Source organism: Epinephelus lanceolatus, chromosome 14 (genome assembly GCF_041903045.1).
Source record: "Epinephelus lanceolatus isolate andai-2023 chromosome 14, ASM4190304v1, whole genome shotgun sequence".
Taxonomy (NCBI): Eukaryota; Metazoa; Chordata; class Actinopteri; order Perciformes; family Serranidae; genus Epinephelus; species Epinephelus lanceolatus.
This window is the reverse complement of record NC_135747.1, coordinates 11999144-12018160: the sequence shown is the minus strand read 5'-3', so window position 1 is coordinate 12018160 and position 19017 is coordinate 11999144. Positions and strand designations below refer to the sequence as shown.

At 41.9% G+C, this 19017-nt stretch overlaps 1 protein-coding gene across 3 annotated transcripts in view; it reads right to left on the bottom strand.

Moving 5' to 3' along the window:
• The window catches only part of hdac4 (histone deacetylase 4), a 132736-nt gene that overhangs the window by 29585 nt on the left and 84134 nt on the right, over window positions 1-19017 (bottom strand). For all 3 annotated transcript variants that reach the window (XM_033617908.2, XM_033617910.2, XM_033617909.2), the window contains 10 exons: window positions 18538-18666; window positions 18054-18160; window positions 17668-17787; window positions 17198-17411; window positions 16394-16611; window positions 10167-10436; window positions 7678-7864; window positions 7085-7218; window positions 5706-5808; window positions 3495-3541 (listed from right to left, as the gene is read on the bottom strand). In XM_033617908.2, the coding sequence (XP_033473799.1) occupies window positions 3495-3541; window positions 5706-5808; window positions 7085-7218; window positions 7678-7864; window positions 10167-10436; window positions 16394-16611; window positions 17198-17411; window positions 17668-17787; window positions 18054-18160; window positions 18538-18666 (1529 nt within the window). The remainder of the gene's footprint in view (window positions 1-3494; window positions 3542-5705; window positions 5809-7084; window positions 7219-7677; window positions 7865-10166; window positions 10437-16393; window positions 16612-17197; window positions 17412-17667; window positions 17788-18053; window positions 18161-18537; window positions 18667-19017) is intronic.

Below are 19017 nucleotides of genomic sequence, written 5' to 3'. Positions count from 1 at the left end.
ACACACACATGTTTATATCATATTTTTTAAAGGGAGCAGAAATATGCAACTCTATACTGCTTTCCATTTATTTAGGGATATTTGATGTGTGGTTTACATAACTCCAGTGTGACAGTAAAACTGTGAGGACATCCGAAATCATTTAGCTTGTGTCATTTTACATAAAGTTGGAGAGTCTTTGAAGGTGGCAATTTAGGGAATGCTGGAATGTTTTTGCCGAAACAGAGAGAAAACAATAGCGAGAGAAGCTGTGACGCACTCGCACATATTTAGAAGCTTAATCATACAGACAGAGTGGACAGCATCATCTCTGAATATTTATTTTAGCACACTATGGGATGTAAGAACTGTGTTTTAAAGAGGAACTAGACTTTTTTGTTTTGCCTTCACTTATTATGAAACAAATGTGACTGCACAATGTAATGGTGATACAATAATGACACCATCTGCGTTTAGATTGGTTCCCTATAACCCTCGCTTTCACTTTTGCTTTTATTTTAAAAATGTATGTTATCTATTTCCACTTTAAGAGGCTAAATTTCTAAGTAGAAAAATAAAAGGTAAAGGGTGTGTCAGTCTGGGAACATTAGTTTGCTCATATGTTGACATATCAATATGTGAATAAAATCAATATCAACTAAACTTGGTGTTTATTTCAGATATGAGATTCTGGACAAACCAGCACTAACAACACAATACTTGCAACCATACACACACATGCATTCACGTTTTGCCCACTCGACATTAACAGTTAATCAGCTCTCCTTTGGCGCATGACTAATCTTTTCACAAACTTTTTGGCAAGTCTGTGAGTCCATTGGGAAGTTATGTGCTTTTTTTGCGATGAGCCACTCCAACTGTCCAACTGCTCCACCTTCTCTCACACTCTACACACTTGACCTCCATGCTAAATATCAGCCTCCTAGGGCAAAACTTTTGCCTCCAAAGGTTGGGGAAATTTTTGTGGACTGAGTGACGGACCAACCACGGAGTGAGCTACGCAGCTGCAGCTGGTCTCAGCTAACAGATTTGGACAAGGTCAAATATAAAGGTGCTGGACAACAGCATGGTGCAGATTAAAAAAAAATACCTAAAAATATAATTTCAGTCTGGATACAAACAATAAGGAAATTAAAGCAGAGCAAGAAAAGTTGAGTTATTCTGCATTTATTTATTTATTTATTTCATAGAGTGAAAATAAGATTTAGGATTGATTGTATGTATAACTGCATGTGCCTGTGTCTGTGTGTGTGTGTGTGTGTGTGTGTGTGTGTGTGTGTGTTTGTGTGTGTGTGTGTTCAGCCATTGGGCCACCATTCAGTGGTCAAGCCTGATTAATGCTGAGGCATGCTCAGCCCTCAGCCCTAAATGCAACTGTACATCCACATACACACACACACGTACACGTGCATACAGGCCAAATGGACCACAATACAGTCCGTGATTGATTGTGAGCAGGGCCGTGCACAGGATAATATACACACCCTCCATCAGGCATGGCAGATACTGCAGGCAGATGGAGCACATGATAAACAGAGAGAGGAGAAGCTGGCAGAGGAAAAGAAGAAAAGGAAGGTCTGTGTGTCGATGTGTTTGAACTGTACACACATGTGCAGAGCGGGCCGATGCCAGAGCTCTAGCGAGGCTTTGTGATGTAAACCCAGGGCTCTCCTACTTTGAATATGTTAACCTTAACCTGCCAGTCACCCGCCCTGTCAGACCGCTGGCCTTTTCATCCACGCTGATGGCCTCTCAGTCGATACACAGGCCCGACTGGTGGATTCACCCCAGACACCCAGTCAGTCCTTCAACCAGTCAGTTTGTTAAGCAACTCAACAGTTTCTCAGCCAGCCGGCCGGCTTTACTTCCCTCTTGTCTCCAGTGACAGGAGTGATCAAGGCTGGAGGAGGACTCCATAATAACATCCACAGGGGAAGAAAAAGCCTCTTTTTAAGTTGTGCCAAGAAAGACTTTGTCATGAAATAAAACTGGTGCATTTACCATAGACTAAAAACTTAAAAAGAGGGAGTGAGGACGTATAGAGGGCGTTGTTGATGAGTGACTGACGGAGCAGAATGTGAAGAGAGAGAAAGCGAGGAAAGTGGAGGACGCTGTGTAGTAGCCGAGTCAGTGATCGAGCAGGGAGCGAGCGAACGAAGAGCCAAGTGAGTGAGTGAATGGGAAACTGGATCATGTATACAAGTCAGGTTAATGAGCACAAACAGATGCTGCTTTAAAGAGGCATGTGGAGACTGGGTGGTTTATTATTTCCCATGTTGATGTTAGTTTTGCCTCAAGCCAGGAGCAGGACGCAAGTTAGTCAGGAAAAAGTGAAAGGAAAGGAGTGTGTGTGTGTGTTTGTGTGTTACAGAGGTAGAAAAGAGCGGGAACGTGCTGGTATGACGGAATGATGGTTCCCCACAGGCTGACAGCCTAATTTCAGCCCCCTTCCTCTGTAAATGTGTGTGTGTGAGAGAGAGACTTGTATGTGTGTGTATGACAGGAAGACAACAATTTAGCCCCATTTGCCATTATAAAGAGCAGAACAGAGCAGCGGAGAGCTTGGGCTCTTCTTGTTCCCACCACAACAGCAGTGAGCCCTGGGGAGGGAAGAAGGGGGAGACGGACGAGAGACGGAGAGAGAGGGGAGGTATGGATGACATGTAAAAGAGATGGAGATGTAGAAAGAGCAAACAAAGGGGAATGTAGGTGGCTGGCTTTGGAGATCCTCAACATTGTGAAAAAGTCAACAACAACAACAACAACAACAACACACACATGCACGCACACACATACAGGTGTACTCTGTTCTAACAAATCCATTTCAAAAGACGGCACTTCCAGCTTTAAGCAACCATCTAAATCATTGCCTTAGCAAACAAACATCCCCAAACACACTGCTATGTACACAAGCAAAAACATACCCCCAACCATACCAATGCGCACGCGCACACACACACACACACACACACACACACACACACAGCTCGTATGCTGAAAACATCTGGTTATAATTACAAACACGGCGGAAAGGCAAGCAACAGCTTTTGTTGCCTCTGGTCCTTGAGGGGCGTTTGTGTGTGTGTGTGCGTGCGAGTGTGTTAAGTTTGTGTGTGTTTGTTTGGTGGAACAAGAACAAATGGGACCATTATTTAGGCAGGGGGAAGAGAGAGAGAGAGAGAGAGACACAGTCAGTGAGTGGGCGAAGGGGAACACAGTAATTATACTACTATTTGATGATGCTGAAACTATGCTTATTTGTTTCGTTACAAAGTCAGATGGAGCGGTGCCAGCTGGGTATTGATTAGATTAGTGCAATGCTGTAAAAACCTAACAGCCTATTACATCAATTTTCCACTGAATAAACCAGCATGACTAACACTGGCAATTTCCAAGTCATATCAGACACACAAATCACCAATACTTAATTACTTAAGTGAATATTTGTAAAATGACTCAAGCATGACTTTATGAACAAAAAATAATTTACTTACCCCTATGCCTCCACATGGTAACCTCACAAACATGGGACTGACTGAACCTGAAGCAGAGAGACAGAAATTGAGAATTATAAAGTGTGAGAGACAAACAGAGAAAGAGGGAGCAAAAGGTTACCAGGTGAAGAGGTAACTCTTTTTGGACTCACAGGCACAAACGGGTGCATGACCCCTGAAACTGGGCATTTGACTTTCTGACCTAATCAAACAGCAAGAGTATACAGGGGCATGCTTTAATTGGGCAAGGTGAAGAGAAAAAAAGCAGCTCATTGCCCTGATAGTTAGACCCCCTCCCTCTAAACAGGGAATCAAGATTTTAGGCCAGAGAGTGATCTGTTCTGTCACAGAAAATGGAAATGAGTGAACTTCAGTTTTCTGACAGAAAGGTCTGGACTAGGTGAAATCTGAATTATCTCTACATGACAAAACCTTTATTTCCTGGGTCTTCAACAGGTGGGGGGTGCTTAGAGTTAGTGCGGGAGGGTTGGGCTGCCAAATTATTGTTTGATTATTTATATCATATTTTTTTCTTTTCTTAATTTAAAACATGAAATATGTTTGAAAATACACATTAACATACATTTCTAGCAAAGAAATCAAATCACGAAATCCTTGTGCAATCATGTGAGCTAGCTAATTCTAAATCTCTGTGCGGCACTTACCCATTATGGTGAGGTGAACTAGTTGGCTAACATTTGTGTGCAACTGAAACATATTGGCCAGTTAGCTGTATTAATATTCAGAGTGTATGGACATTCTTATGAGCCACAGTGGATCACTTTGTAACCTTTCAAGCTAGAGACTCTGGCATACCGTCCACCTCAGAAACCCCTGACAAAAAGTGCGGAGGGTGAGGCTAATGCCATGCTACAACTGCTGCTGACTTAGTAGCTATAGGCAAGCACAAACGAGAGAAGACCCGAAAATATTCCGAGAATGATCTTGATTTAACCTATGTTTTATACAATATATGTCAGTGGGAGTCCCTGCTCCGTCTCTTTTTGAACTAAGGGATCCTTGGCTTAAAAAACATTGAAGACACATGCTTTCTATTCCTTTAAATGTCCATTTAAACTGCATACGGCATTTATTGCCTTTGAATTGAATCTGACTGCCTACCTTGTTCAGTGTAAAACTTTACTTCCCAGATTTTCAAACGTTTAACTAATCTCAATCCAGTGTTGACAACTGGACTAGTGTAAAGTTTCATGAGTACAACAGCAGACCTCTGAAGCTCAATGGGCAGAGCATGGCACTCGCATTACCAAGGTTAGATGTCCAAGTCTCAGTTAGCCACCTGTCAATTTGTTAAAAATACATGTGTTCCACAGTCTGACAACATGAAACAACCCCTAACCAGATATCTAATATAATATATATGAACACTTTAATCCCTGACTAGTTGCCACATTTCAGGTTTTATACCAGTATGCATTTCCACTTTCTTCCTCTCCATTTTCATTTTTTTTGTGTTTGTGCAAACCCACCTGTATTCTGAACCTTACATGAGATTATCTGGTGATTCTCCTGTGTAAGCAGTAATAATGAGGGGAATATATGTCCCCACTGGAATGAAAGCTAAGATGACCACTGGGGTTTGCCCCTTGGCTTTCTGCAGTACACACACACACACACACACACACACAAAGAGACTGCCTTGGCTACACCTGCACTTTAAGCCACAAAGGCCAGACATAAGTGACAAAGCAGCCTCTGCGACTTCTAGTTAACAAGCCTCAGCAGTTCCTCGCCTTATCGTAACACCTCCAGGACTTTATTGGACCGGACCTTTTGTTATGACACTGTTTAAGCATTAAAGCAGATTCCTTTCACAGGCGCTGCAGATTCATGGCATTTAAAAAAGGACTTAGTCTGTGATTTAGTCAGCTCAAATGGACAGACTCAATGCTTAATGGAAGATGTATATATGTAAATTGCTGTGTGCAGTGGGATGTCTGCTTTGAACTGCATCTGTGCTTGTAACCTGTGTGCTAAGTACTTTGAAACACTTTTTATCTCAACTCTCATTCATTTCAATGTTAAAGCTTCCACACACCAGCAGACTAGTTAAGATTAAACAGGTGGACACCTGCATGGTTAGCACATTGCCTAAAAATCCATACTGTAATTGCTACATCAACCCAAGTTTGTAATGAATGTGTTTGTGAATTTGTGTGCGTGTATCAATGTGTTCATCATATAACTTACAGTCTAGTTTCTGCCGCAGTGGGTTGGTTCCATACAGCAGGACGTGAGCTTCGGAGTGGACCGTCTGTAGCTCCTCCAGCGAGGCCTTCCTACCACGGATACACTGGTCACAGAGTAGTGAGGAGATAGAGGAGAGGACGACAGAGGAGACAAAGAGAGACAGATAATGTATTTAGTTAAAAATCAGCACTCACCGTCCAAACTGCCATAGTCACCAAAGAGGAAGGAAAGGATAGTTGCATTGTTTGAAATTCAGGATGCCATGTCCCACAGTCATTAGGAAGCAGAACATATAGTGAGGCTCAATGGTGTCAAACAGATTTTATTTACTGACAATATGTACAGAAAAGTAAATCACATATATAAATAAATAAATAATACCCGCATAGCCTCACCAAAAGGCACTACATTTTTATACAATTTGATCCAAAGGATAAAATATAATAAAGCCCAAGGGCTTATTTTCATTGTGGTCTTTAATCTGTAATGTCTGCATTGTGTAAATTACACTTCAGGAGGTGATACTGGCTCAATTTAAAGCCATTTCCCCAAAATGTGTTTTCACTGGTAAAGCCAAGAGTCAGAACAAAATGGCTACACACTGCCCTCCTCTGGTCATAATAACAACCTGCACCTCAGAGTTAAATATCAACATGTTTCACACCGTAACCACTGAATCTTTTGCATTGTATTATAGAACAGCTGGAGAGTGGCAGGAAGCAGGGTGTTGATGTGCAGCAAAGGGCCGCAGGTAAGACTTGAACCTGGGCCACTGCTCAGATTTCAGTCTACATGGTGTGCACTTTTATAAGCTAAATGTTGCCCTTGACCATTGAATCTTTTTTTAAAGTATTTTCAACAGTGTACACAGAGAAGAAGTATCTTCTTAGTATAGTAACTATCACAGGGCTGACACATAGGGACAGACAACCATTCACTCTCACACTGACACCTATGGCCAATTTAGAGTCACCAATTAACCTGCATGTCTTTGATTGTGGGAGGAAGCAGGACAACCCAGAGAAAACCCATGTGGACACTAGGAGAACATGCCAACTCCACACAGAAGGGCCCCGGTTGACTGGTGAGTTCGAACCCGGAACCCTTTTGCTGTTAGGCAAAAGTGCTAACCACTGCACACTGTGCTGCCCTACATAAAGTTACTTTATGTGTTACCCCTAAATGACGACACTATAGTTTAGATGAAGGAGGAAGACAGATTTGCAGCAAATCCATTTTAATACTTGACTTACTGTAACTCCAGGACAGGACAATTCAAGTCTATCGTTTTACAAATATGGTGTCTTTTCACCTCTGTATCTCATAATGTTACATCCACTGGGCCAAACCTCTGTGGTCATGTGTCACTGTGGCCTTACCTCACAGTGCGCCCTGAGGCCTGTTTCCTGTAATCGAGACCAGATACTCTGGATTCGGCCAGCATGCTCTGGATGACTGGTGGTGTTGCCGCACATACACTGGTGCTTCTGCATCAAAGAGTCATACACCAGACCTGGAAAATACAAACATAAACACACACAGAGTTACAGTATTTCACTGACAACAAAGACAGAACAGTTACAGTCACAGCAACAACTCCTATAATCACACTGTAAGTCTTATGGTGTGATTCTCTATTGCACGTGCTTCATCATAAAGAAAAGGTCATGTGGAGAGGGTCCAGGGAGATGAGATGCTTCTGTACAGTAAGTAACACTTGTACAGGGAACTATATTGTCAGGAGGCTCAGAATACATAACATATACACAACCTCCGTATGTTGGCTCATCATGCTGTGTGGTTCCAGGAAACAGTTTCTTCTAACCTGCAATCAGCAGGATTAAAGTGTGTTTATTGCTGGTTGCCACTCTACTTTACGAGAGATCTTTGTGTGAGAGCAGCACACACATCAACAACACACAGAATTTTAGCTGTAGAGTGTTTTTTTTTTTTTTTTTTTTTTTCAGCAGACCTGTAGTGAATCGAGGCTTGACTGGCGGCTCCTGAACAACCATGGGGAAGGAGGCAGATGCTGGAGATGACTGAGCCCTAGAGAGGGGGCGATGTCCAGCAAAGTTGACTGATAATCCGGCTGCTTCAATGGAGGCTTGGTAGTTCCTCAACTGGTGGATCCGCTGCTGCTCTAGCAGCAGAGCCTGCTGCTCACGCACACACAGACACACAGACACACAGACACACAGACACACACACACACACAGGGCGACATGTACTGCGTGACTGCTGGACTGCAATGTCTTTCTCTTGCCAGAAGATGGCACTGGATACTTACAAATACCATATTGCTGTTACACACAATTTAGGCTTCATTAGAGTTAATATTTTGTTACACAGTGACATACGTGTTTTCAGTTGTGTACAGTGTTGACATGACAACATCACACAAATATGGTAGTAATGCAAGACAATATGTCAAATATTTAAATGATAGGTTATTAACCTAAAGGTCATAGCGTTCATGAGAGCACTCGATTGAAAAGACAATACTTAAAGCTGCCTTGTGACAAAGATAATGGATACTATAAAACTAAAACGACTTTATTCTTGAGTGCACATAATGATCATTCTCTTTATGTGATTATAGAAGGCACAGCCTACAACAATGATCTAATAGTAGACACACAATTAGTGCCTTCAAACAGCAAAGTGAGGCATATGTTTTTAGAATGTAATGGTATTAATGCTTTCATGCTTAAGTGTCTCGTGTAAGCGCTAAAAAACCTTAACCCAAGTATCTGTATTTATCGTAGTTCAACATCTGATCTTTCCACTCAAATGAGTCTCACCAAGCAATCCTGTTGTTCAATTCTGATGGGCGTGTCTGCTTACATCGGGCGCCATGGCGACAGTGAGAGGAGTGCCTGATTGAATTTGGCTGAGCGGACAGCAGGGATGGGCTAGACAGACGAGGACACGGTGTCCTGACTGTGTATGGGTGTGTGTGCATGTGCGTATGCAACACAGAGATAGAAAATGTATATGTCCATGGACAAGTAATGCTAAATCGAAGACTGTGAAGGTTTCTGTGTGGGTGAACAGAATGAATTTTGAAAGAATGAGTGTGTGATTGTCAATATGGAGTCACGCTAGGGACAAGCGTGGAGGAGGCACACATGCCCTGAGCCATTAAAAAAAATAAAATAAAAAAAAAGACCACTCTTCATTAGTAGACCAAGTGTAGTGTGTGTAAGTACGCTCTGCATGACTAAAAACTTAAAATATGCTGAAGAGTGGGCTGGACAGACAGTCAGGAAGAAAGGCAGATCGAATGTAGTGTAATGTTTCAGTCAGTCACTACTAGCTCCATCTGTCACTGCTGTAAGATCATCCATTTTCCTTAAAAATGTTGCATGCCTCCACAAACCAGTCAAGCTGCACTTACAGTTGTGAAAACATGGATGCTTCACACACATCTCCCCCCCGACAGCACAGATGATCTATATAATCAGCACAGCTTCAAGGTGGGCACCCAAGATTTGTGTCACCAACTTAGTATCAGACCAAATGTCTCCCCCTCTGTTCCTGAGTTTAGATGTTGAGTAATGGATGTTTTTGCAGAACATTATGACGTCACAGAGAAGTTGACCTTTGACCTTTTGGATATATAATGTCATCACTTCATCAGTTTATCTTGTTAGACATTTGTGTGAAATTTTGTCATAGTTGTCGTATGAATTCGTGAGTTATGCCAAAAACATGTTTTCTGAGGTCACAGTGACCTAGATCTTTGACTGTAAATCCACAAATTCTAATGGATGTTTGTGCCAAATTTGAGGAAACTCCCTCAAGGCCTTCTTGAAATATGGTGTTCACAAGAATAAAACGGATGCATGGTCACAGTGACCTTCTCACTACCAAATCAGGTTATTCTTGAGACCACACGGGTGTTTGTGCCAAATTTGAAGAAACTCCCTCAAGGTGTTTTTGAGATGTTGCATTCATAAGTATGGCATGACCGACGGATGGACGGACAGACAGACAACCCAAAAACATAATGCCTCATAAAGCCAGCGCTGAGGCATAAAAATCACCACAACACTGAGGCAACCAGTGAAAAACATTCCTCTATAATATCAAGCTGCAGTCACTTTGAACCTGACTGCATATACATGATGAGATAATGTTACTGAGATGGGATTTGATGCAAACTTGGAATGCATGCAAGAATGAAATTTACAAGCGGATCAGTTACATCATCCCTCTTATTATTTTTACTCTGGGATATTTGAAAAGAAGATTGAACCTGTGGAATCTGCATTTTAACTGACTGTAATTTCACGCCCAGTCAGTCTCCAATTTCCATCATTCATTTTTTATCTCACTGTCCTCCTACTTTTCTTTTATCTGTGTAGCATTTTTATTCTATCTGCTTTTCTCCCCTACGTCGTCTTCTAGTCTCACTTTCATCTGCACCCGTCCTATCTCCACACTCCATGTCCTTACCTGTCGGAACAGAAAGTCCTGCTCAGCCTGTCTCTCCCTCTTCTCCCTCTCCTCCTGCTCTTGGGGGTCTGGGGGCTCCTGCTTGATGACAAGCCCTCTCAGAGGCCCCGTCTCCTGCGCGGTTGTCGAGGAGGAAGAGGATGAAAGGGAGAGCCCCTGGTGCTCCCTGAGCTCCTCTTCCGTCTCTTCTGGGTGACTCTGGTGTTGCCTGGCTGGCCCTGAGGCGCTGGAGCTCGCGGCTGAGACCTGATCGCTGGGCTTGGACATGATCTACGAGACGGAAAGGGGAATTCAAGTCAGAGATTTTACAGAGCATTGACGATTGGGGGTCTAATTTTTACTCTATAATGCAAATAAACAAAATCATGGTACACTCTTGCACCAGTGACTGCAAAAGGCAAAGATAGTAGATACTTTCAAAATTTTGGTTTTTCAGCCCCGAGTAGTGTCTGCAGGAATTCCTTTAAGGCTATATGCAGACCCAACCAAGGTTTTTCAAAGAAGGCTGGGACACGCTCAGACAGCAGTAGAAATAAAAGGACAGTGCCTGCTCATGTGCTCTTTAGTGTGCTTTTTTAGCCTCTTTGGGTACGCTGGGCCTGACAGAGCTTTTCAGTGCACTCAGTTGGATTGCGGCTGATATGCAACAGAATGTTAACATATAAAAATGGTTTGTTTATGGTCTCTCTTACTTCAGACATTTTTAGCAACTGAGGAGTTGTAATTCTCATCTATATCTTCATTGTTCATGCAAAAATATTCAAACTCAACACCAAATGGGACACCTCAGTGAAATGAATTCATCATCCTCAATGTTCTTTAAAAGTACACCAACTATTGGGCCTTTCAGCAGGAGCAGACCAGAATTCACTGCATGTGTTTTATCCCTAATCCTAACCCTTTTTTTAGTAGGGCAGCCTGTATGTAGCCTGAGAGGTGAAACCCTGTGCAAAAAAGAAAAGAAAAAAGAAAAGAAAAAAATCCATTTGCCGCGCTACTTATTGCTGCTCCTTAAGTTGATTGCTCTGAGCACACGGTAATAGCTGAAGGAGACTCAGGTGAACTTTTCAACATTTTTATGAACTCCTCTTCACTAATCTGGACTATGATGGCTGGTAAGAGGCTGTGATTTCCACTGGGGACGCTGTTTATTTGAGGCTGGAAAAACTGCAAATTATGTCTCATTAAGAGAAACTAATAATCAAAGTTTTAGCAACAAAAATTACAAATAATAAAACCAGAATCAATCAGGACGAAAAAAGAACTGTAGCTTCAACAACATGAGAAAAGAGGGCAGGGAAGCATTATGAACTGAGAGAACATCAGGGACAACAATGCATGATACCATACAACCTGCACCAATATAAGTGTTGGTCTGTTCAAGATGTTATTCATTCCAAAAATAGCTGACTGATCAGTTGGAGTACAAAACAACAACGTAAAAGACCTTAAGGTTAACCAAACAAAGGCTAGCATTAGCGAGGCACTTGTACATTTTGTACAGATAGAGATAACCCGGAGCTGTACTCTGAACTCTGATATGTTATTTATTTATTTAAAGATTTCCATGACTATATTTGAAATTCATACACCGGTTGTAAACTTTGCCTGGGCCTGCACAAGAGGAGAAAACTGAGGACATGAGGGAGAAAGAGAGGAAGAGTCGTAGAGGGGTAATTGTAGGAATCTTGTTGTGGCAGCTGTCCCCGTCCCTGTCATCAAGGACCTCAACCTTGATGTGTAGGTCATGACTGAAGCCAACGGACCACTGTTTGTGCATGGAACACATACACACACAGAGACACAGAGACACACACACTTGGCTGGCATATTGCCCAGGGAACAGTCTATTGACGTCAGAGAGCAGGCTCTTGCCTCATCCCAGTCCCTCTTCTACAAACAAACTCAAAACACTCATCCACTCCTGCGCAGCACTGATTCTCGCCCGTCCTTTCTCTTGTTTTGCTCTCTTTCTCTCCTTCCAACCCTCCTTTTAAAAAGAGGAAATAGTTGCCGGGATATGAACTATGTGGGGGACAGACACTAAATAAGCCTGCTGAATCAGATGGAAGACAAAGAGAGCGGGAGGTGGAGATGGCAAAGGTGACTGTGTACACAAACACTTGACACTAGTTGACTCATATCACTGTCTGTGTGTGTTGTTCTCACACGCTTCCACAACAATGTTATGTAAGGGACACCCAGGGTATTGCCCTTTCTGCCTCAGGTAATTACTGGTAAGCAGCGGGCTCGGGCTGGAACCATTTCAGGATTCTTTAATTACTTTCTTTGCTGCCAACATGTCCGACAGTTAGAGCCAAAACTTAAGTTAGCAGGAAGGGCCACATTTCATTGCTGACTTGACTAGAAAATGTGAACACGGAAAGGGTGATTCATGTTTTATGAAGTGGTGGAGGTTCAATGGTGAACAGGAAAGATCAATGAAATTAAACATACCGTACCACTGGGACATTTGTAAGGATGGTTTGTGATACTAAGTTTTAAAGAGTTTTAAATTTTTTGCTAAATTAAGGAAAATTTCATCGGGAAACTGAGAGTGACGAAATTTTACACCATTTCAATATATAAATTGTCCCATTGAATAAGTGATCTTAGGACGATCTGGGGATGACTACACATCAAAAACAACCCCAGGTCTTATGGCACGTTTTGGCCTTTCTTCTGCTACTTTTTGGATAGCTAGCTGTCAGCATGTATCTTGATTGAGCATGCTAATTAAGGAGTTTTAATTAATCTATTTCCATTTATTCCTTATTACATATATTTCATAAATTCGTTGTTGACTTAAAAACTTAAGTTTGCACACAGCCCATACTGTCAGCTCAAATTTAAAGGGACCTTTCCCCATTAGTTAGGTCTACCTGTTAGCTAGCTAACTCACCACATCGCACATTTCATGATGACTGTTGACTATCTGACAAACCAATGGGCTTGTTTGGCAAATTAATGGATTATGTCTATTTATGATATGGCAAAATGTTTGTTTCTATCTGCATATGACATAATAAATAAACATAAATACATCCGAGCAAATAACCTTAAATTAATTCACATATAAAGTTTCCACCTTGAATAATCCCAGAATTTCACAACCCTACTCATACATATGATAAGTACCAAATTTAACAGCAGCCATGATGGTCCTTATCTCTATAATAAAAAGTGGTATAAAATCATTCTGCAGAGATGTGCTGCTTTTGGGAGTATTGTAATTCCTCATGTTAAATGGAAAGTGTATTGTTTTTTAAAACCTGACTTTATTATGCAGCACTCAGAAGTATTTCTTGGGGATACTTCCACATTTTCCGTTGTGCTATGTTGTTTGAAAAGCAGTAAAGAGACAAAACAAAGTCAATGACTAGCTGGGGACATGTTATTTATTTATATTCAATTTTGTAAGAATGAGACTATAGGGTGTATGCAACTCCAATGACTGTGGAGCTGTGTAGTCATATTAGAAAGAAACACAATGTACTTAAAAAAGAAATCAAACTTATTATATTAGCCAGAGAGACCATGTGTCAGAGAGCTGGATTTTGGAGCTTGGATTTGCTCCAATGGGGGAAAAGTGGCAAGTGTTTGAGATGGCTGCATTGTTAAGCAGATGTTGGTGATTTTACTGTTAGTGTATCCATAAATAGCAGCATTAATTTGGGTTATAGTGCCAATACTTTGGCTGAGCATCATCTGTAACACTATTACACGACTCACTCGCTCAAGTTTGTTCTTGCTTAATCACAGACTTCTGCTTTTGTTAAAGGAAAATGAAGGATTGGATTAACGCTGGCAAACCACTAAATGGAACAGGTTGCACTGCCAAATTTGCTGCAGCAGCAACACTTCAAGTGAGATCCTTACATATTCCTGGTGACATTTGTAGTATGACCTTCATTCTTGAAATGAGTGGTACAACACTGTGAAACGGTGCAGATCATTTGAGCTAACTGACCTTTTCAGGCTACGCAGAACATCGCATGGCCCTTGTTAATAACCACCATCCTCTCTGTCTCTTTGCAGCAACAACTTGTCACTGAAGTTAATAGAAAACTTACAACTTGTGAAAACTGATCTGGGTGCCTTTAAATGAAACAGTCTGAAAAATGGTGATAATTCAAAACTTTGCATCAAAGCAAATGCTTCGTGCCCAAATGCTGTTAAATTGTATGAAAACATCATGTTAGAGATAAGATACACTCCGAACAGGTTGCCAATCTATCACAGGGCTGACACACACATACATACAACCGTACAGACAAACATACAGTATTCACACCTTTAAGGCAAGCTGGGAGGAAACCAGAGCAGAGACGTCCCAGTTGGCCGGCAGGTCCAAACCTGGTACCTGCTTCCTGTGAGGCAAATAGGCTACTCATTGAGCCACTATGCCAGCCAGCCCTTTTTTTTTTAAATAGAAAAAATTCACCATCACTCCAAAATATGAACACATCAAAGGCAGGCAGGTAGCAAACATATTTCATAAGCAAACACTACTTGTTTAGATATCACAGCATTAGCTAGTGTAGATGTGAGGTGTGCACTGATGTATTCATTATTATCTAACTGGAATGCCTGCTTTGAATGTATTAAGTATCTACATTGAGTGGTCTGTAATTTGATACACTGAATTACAGAAATAATCATGTTTCACACATGCATAATGAATTTAACGCATGAGGCCAGAACATGACCACAATAATCATAGGAACCCTTTAATGATTTCTCAAATCTCCCTCAATAGTTAATAGTGTTCAGAGCATTCTAACTGAGAATGTGATGGTTTTTTTTTTTTTTTTTTTTTTTTAAGGCAGATGATATTTGCACCCAGATGTCTGGAGATAACAATGCCAATTTGGCTATTGGCTAGGTGCATGGGCCTCTTAGCAATGTTGAAATACGATTCTAACATGAACAGGTCTATTACGCTATTCTACTAAATTTAACGCACACACTTTACTACATCTGTGCTCTGTGTTGCACTTTATACTAGGTCACCTGACATTCTGGCAGTACATTTGTGAGTTTTTTCTCATAAATTTACCACTTTAATCTCAGAGCATATCCAAGACTTGCTGATACTAACTTTAACCGAGATCTCCTTGCCTTAATCCAAGATGCTTCAAACCTTGACGCATCACCGTGACGAGTACTAGCTCATCATGGCATGTAGTGTGATCCATTGTAAAGCGTTAAAGGGATGGGTGTAAATAACTCAACTGGGTGCAAACAGACAGTCCATTTTTATCTTTCTTTTTTTCATTTAGAAAACGACAACTAAAAAAATTGAAAAATATTCCATGCAAACTCATTTTTCACAATTCTCACTTTTGTTGCCTGTCAAAAAGCATTAACACAAATTAAAGTTACATGAAAATGACTTGGTTTTACACATTAGCTTGACTTAATTAGCAGGAGTAACAACAGCCTGGCGTCTTGAAGACGAAGGAGTCACCAACAACCCAACAACCCAAGATAATGGGGCTTAATCCTACAGGAGTTTCAGCACATGCACACACATGCACACACATACACATATACACACACAAACACAACAACAACAACCATCTCCCTCTCTACAATGACCTTATACTGCTGTGAATCCCCTCATCACCTTGTGCGTGCACACACACCCACACACACAAAAATAAAGCACTCAGCCACATTTCCTGTGCGACCATATAAGGAAGCAGCTTCCTCTAGAGCACAGTTGCCAGGGTGACAGGGAGAAGTAGAGATACACGAACACAGACAAGAAAGACTTGCTAGAAGACTTGATGATTGCAGGCTGATTCATCCTGCTCTTTGGAGCAAAGACAGGATTCACAGACATTAACCAAATCAGTGTTGTTTAGATGGACAAATACTCCTACACACACACACACACACACACACACACACACACACACACACACACGGACTCTTAAACACATTAGTACACACATGCATATTCATATACCTGGCTGCTCTACCACAGCTGTTCAAATATTGCCATAGATGCAATTCTTAACACATTCACACATGTATTCAAAAAGTACTTAGACATTAGAAATTCACAATGGGCTGATGATGAGACTCATTGAGGGCTTTGTGTAGATTCATCCCACCTCAGTAAGCATTCACGACTTAAGGAGGCAAAGGCCAAATGGTTTGAAATGTGAATAAGTCGTCTAACAATTAATCGCTACCGTGCACACAGAGGAATCAATTACCTTGTTGATGATGTGCTGCTGCTGCTGCTGTTGGAACTGCTGTTTGTGTTTCTCCAGGAACTGCTGGTGTTGCTGCTGGACCACCAGCTGCTGCAGGGCCTGGGCCTGTCCACACTGCTGCTGGGGCAGAGGGGCCGACTGGGTTCTTCCAAGGGGACGGTGGCCACGCGCAAGTTTGGAGACAGACGGTGATGGTAGTGGGAGGCCGGCCAGACCAACTGTGGGACACAGAGTGGTCAAAGGAAAATATTTTTAGCATTTCCTTAATAGCTGTCTGTCACTTGAACTTCATTCCTATTTTTTTTGTACATCTTTTATCTGCTAACGTAACCGCTTGGATATGCGGGGAGACAATGGCATGACTGGAGACTTTACAATTGAGTACTAAGGGGCATTGATGGATTCCAGCTTCACCTTGGTGACTTTTTATCACTTAAATCACATTTGCAACAGAGAATTAGAGTGGACAGTGGAACTACATTTATCTTCCCTTTAAGTAATACAAAACAATTCCTAGGTTTTAGTGCACATTGTAAAATGAAAAGAAAGAAATGTCTTGTGCATCATGCTCGTGATGCCTCGCTGTGTGAAGCTGTGTTTGTATCTCCTGAAATCACTGCAATTTAAGCTGTTGAGCCAAATGTTTTCACTGCAAATAGGACTGCAAAAATGACAAAAATGAGCCACAAGTGCTAAAAAATAAACAGGAGGAGGTGAAAGGAGGTGCAGACAATAATAACAAAGATAATAAAAACACTGGTTACTGATAGCTAGTTGAAAAAATATGCTGCAGTACATACTGACCCATTGGATTGTGGCTCTGTTCCAGCAGTACCATGTGTTGGAGAAGGGGGTTGTGACCAGCCGTGCCCCCTCCAGCTCCCTCCCTGTCCAGAGCCGAAGATGCCAAGTAGGAGGGCAGGTGGGCAGCGGGCAGAAACGGAGGGGTCAGAGGAATGCCCTGCTGTAACGCAGGCAACGCCAGACGACTCTCACCATCTTGATGTCCTGACACCACCTACGAGGAGTGAAAGAGAGATTGAGACACAAGGAGTGAGAAGGAAAGAGACAGGCGGAGAGAGGCAGATGGATGGAGACATAGAAGGGTCAAATTGAGACAGAATGGGAGCGAGATGGAGAAAGAGAAGCAGACATGTGAGGTGCCTTCATACTAAAAATAATTGATGAGGGCTGTTTTGTAAACTAAATATTCTTTGGTGTAATGAGTAACTCTGTGTTATATCATTATGGTATTGTGCAGTGACTGTACTCACAGTGCTAGCAGGGCCTGTGGCTGGCAGTCCCAGGGTGATGTTGGGCAGAGAAGGGGAGGTGTAGAGAGAGAGCTGGCTGACTGAACCTTCCCTTGCAGCCAACCTCTGAAGCAGGGAGGCCTGAACACACACAACACACAGTGAATACTCACAACGTTTAGACACAAAGTAGACACAGTGTTACATACAGGACATTACTTCCCCTCTGTTTCACACACACAAACATACTCAGAGCTTGAGCCTTCCTTTTTAAATACACAGACATTGCCAATCTCTTCCTGCAGCCTTCTGGTCACCTGTTTGCCTCATACACACAAATACCAAAATACACTTGTGTACATGTGCAATCATACACATGCAGACACTGGCAGTCATATGTTGGTTACCTCTCCAGGGCTGCTGGAGATGGTGACCCCATTCTCACTGGGGATGTTACTGGAGCTGTTGTTGGGGGAGCTGGGACCTGAGCCTGGTGCACTGTTGCATGCAGACTCTAGAGCACACAACAACACAGAAATTAGATTTTTCTAACATGCTTTCCTGAGATACTGAGGTTTCTGAGATGATATATGAAATACTCCTTGTCCTTGTTGTGTTATAGTCCCTCTGGAGTGTATTCATGTTGTAAAGTGAGGATTGGATTGAATTTTAAAATCAAAACCTCCCTTAAATAAATGATGATAATGTTTGACTTCACTTCTATGACTAAGCCATCAGATCATGATGGTGGGAAAAATGAAATCACTGATATTCCAAATAAGGGGTAGAGAGTGGATATTTTTATTATCTATTTACTTGTCGATCAATGTACAATTAGATTCTGCAAATTTTTATCACAAAACAGCAGAATCCAGCAAAAAGAGTGCTCACCAGCCACGTCTAGGGAACGTTTCTTGGCAGAAGTGATGGGACCGTCCTTCCTCCGGAGCAGAGGGCTGCTGCGGCGCTCCGTCACCTTTTGCTTTAGCCGTGAGCGAAGCTTCAGGTTGGGCTCAGAGGCTGACAAGACACAGAGAGGAAGTTTTGGTGTTGGGTAAGACAAAAACTTTAAATAACTGAGACCTTTTTATATATCTGTACATATACATACTTTTGAAAATATGTGTTGTCAATATGTGTTTTTGTCATCATGTGTGGCTTATCCCATCCTATTTAGCAAATGTGTGGCAAATGACTTAGTGGACAGATCTAAGCAATGGCAGGGTAAGTATCTGATTTCTAACTGGGCCACCCATTCTAAAAATATTAATGTGTTGCCCCCCCAAATTAGCCCCGTAAATGTGAAAATGACAGATTCTCTCCAAACTGTCTCTCTGGCGCTCAGCTTCATGGTTGATTGCTGGGCCCCAC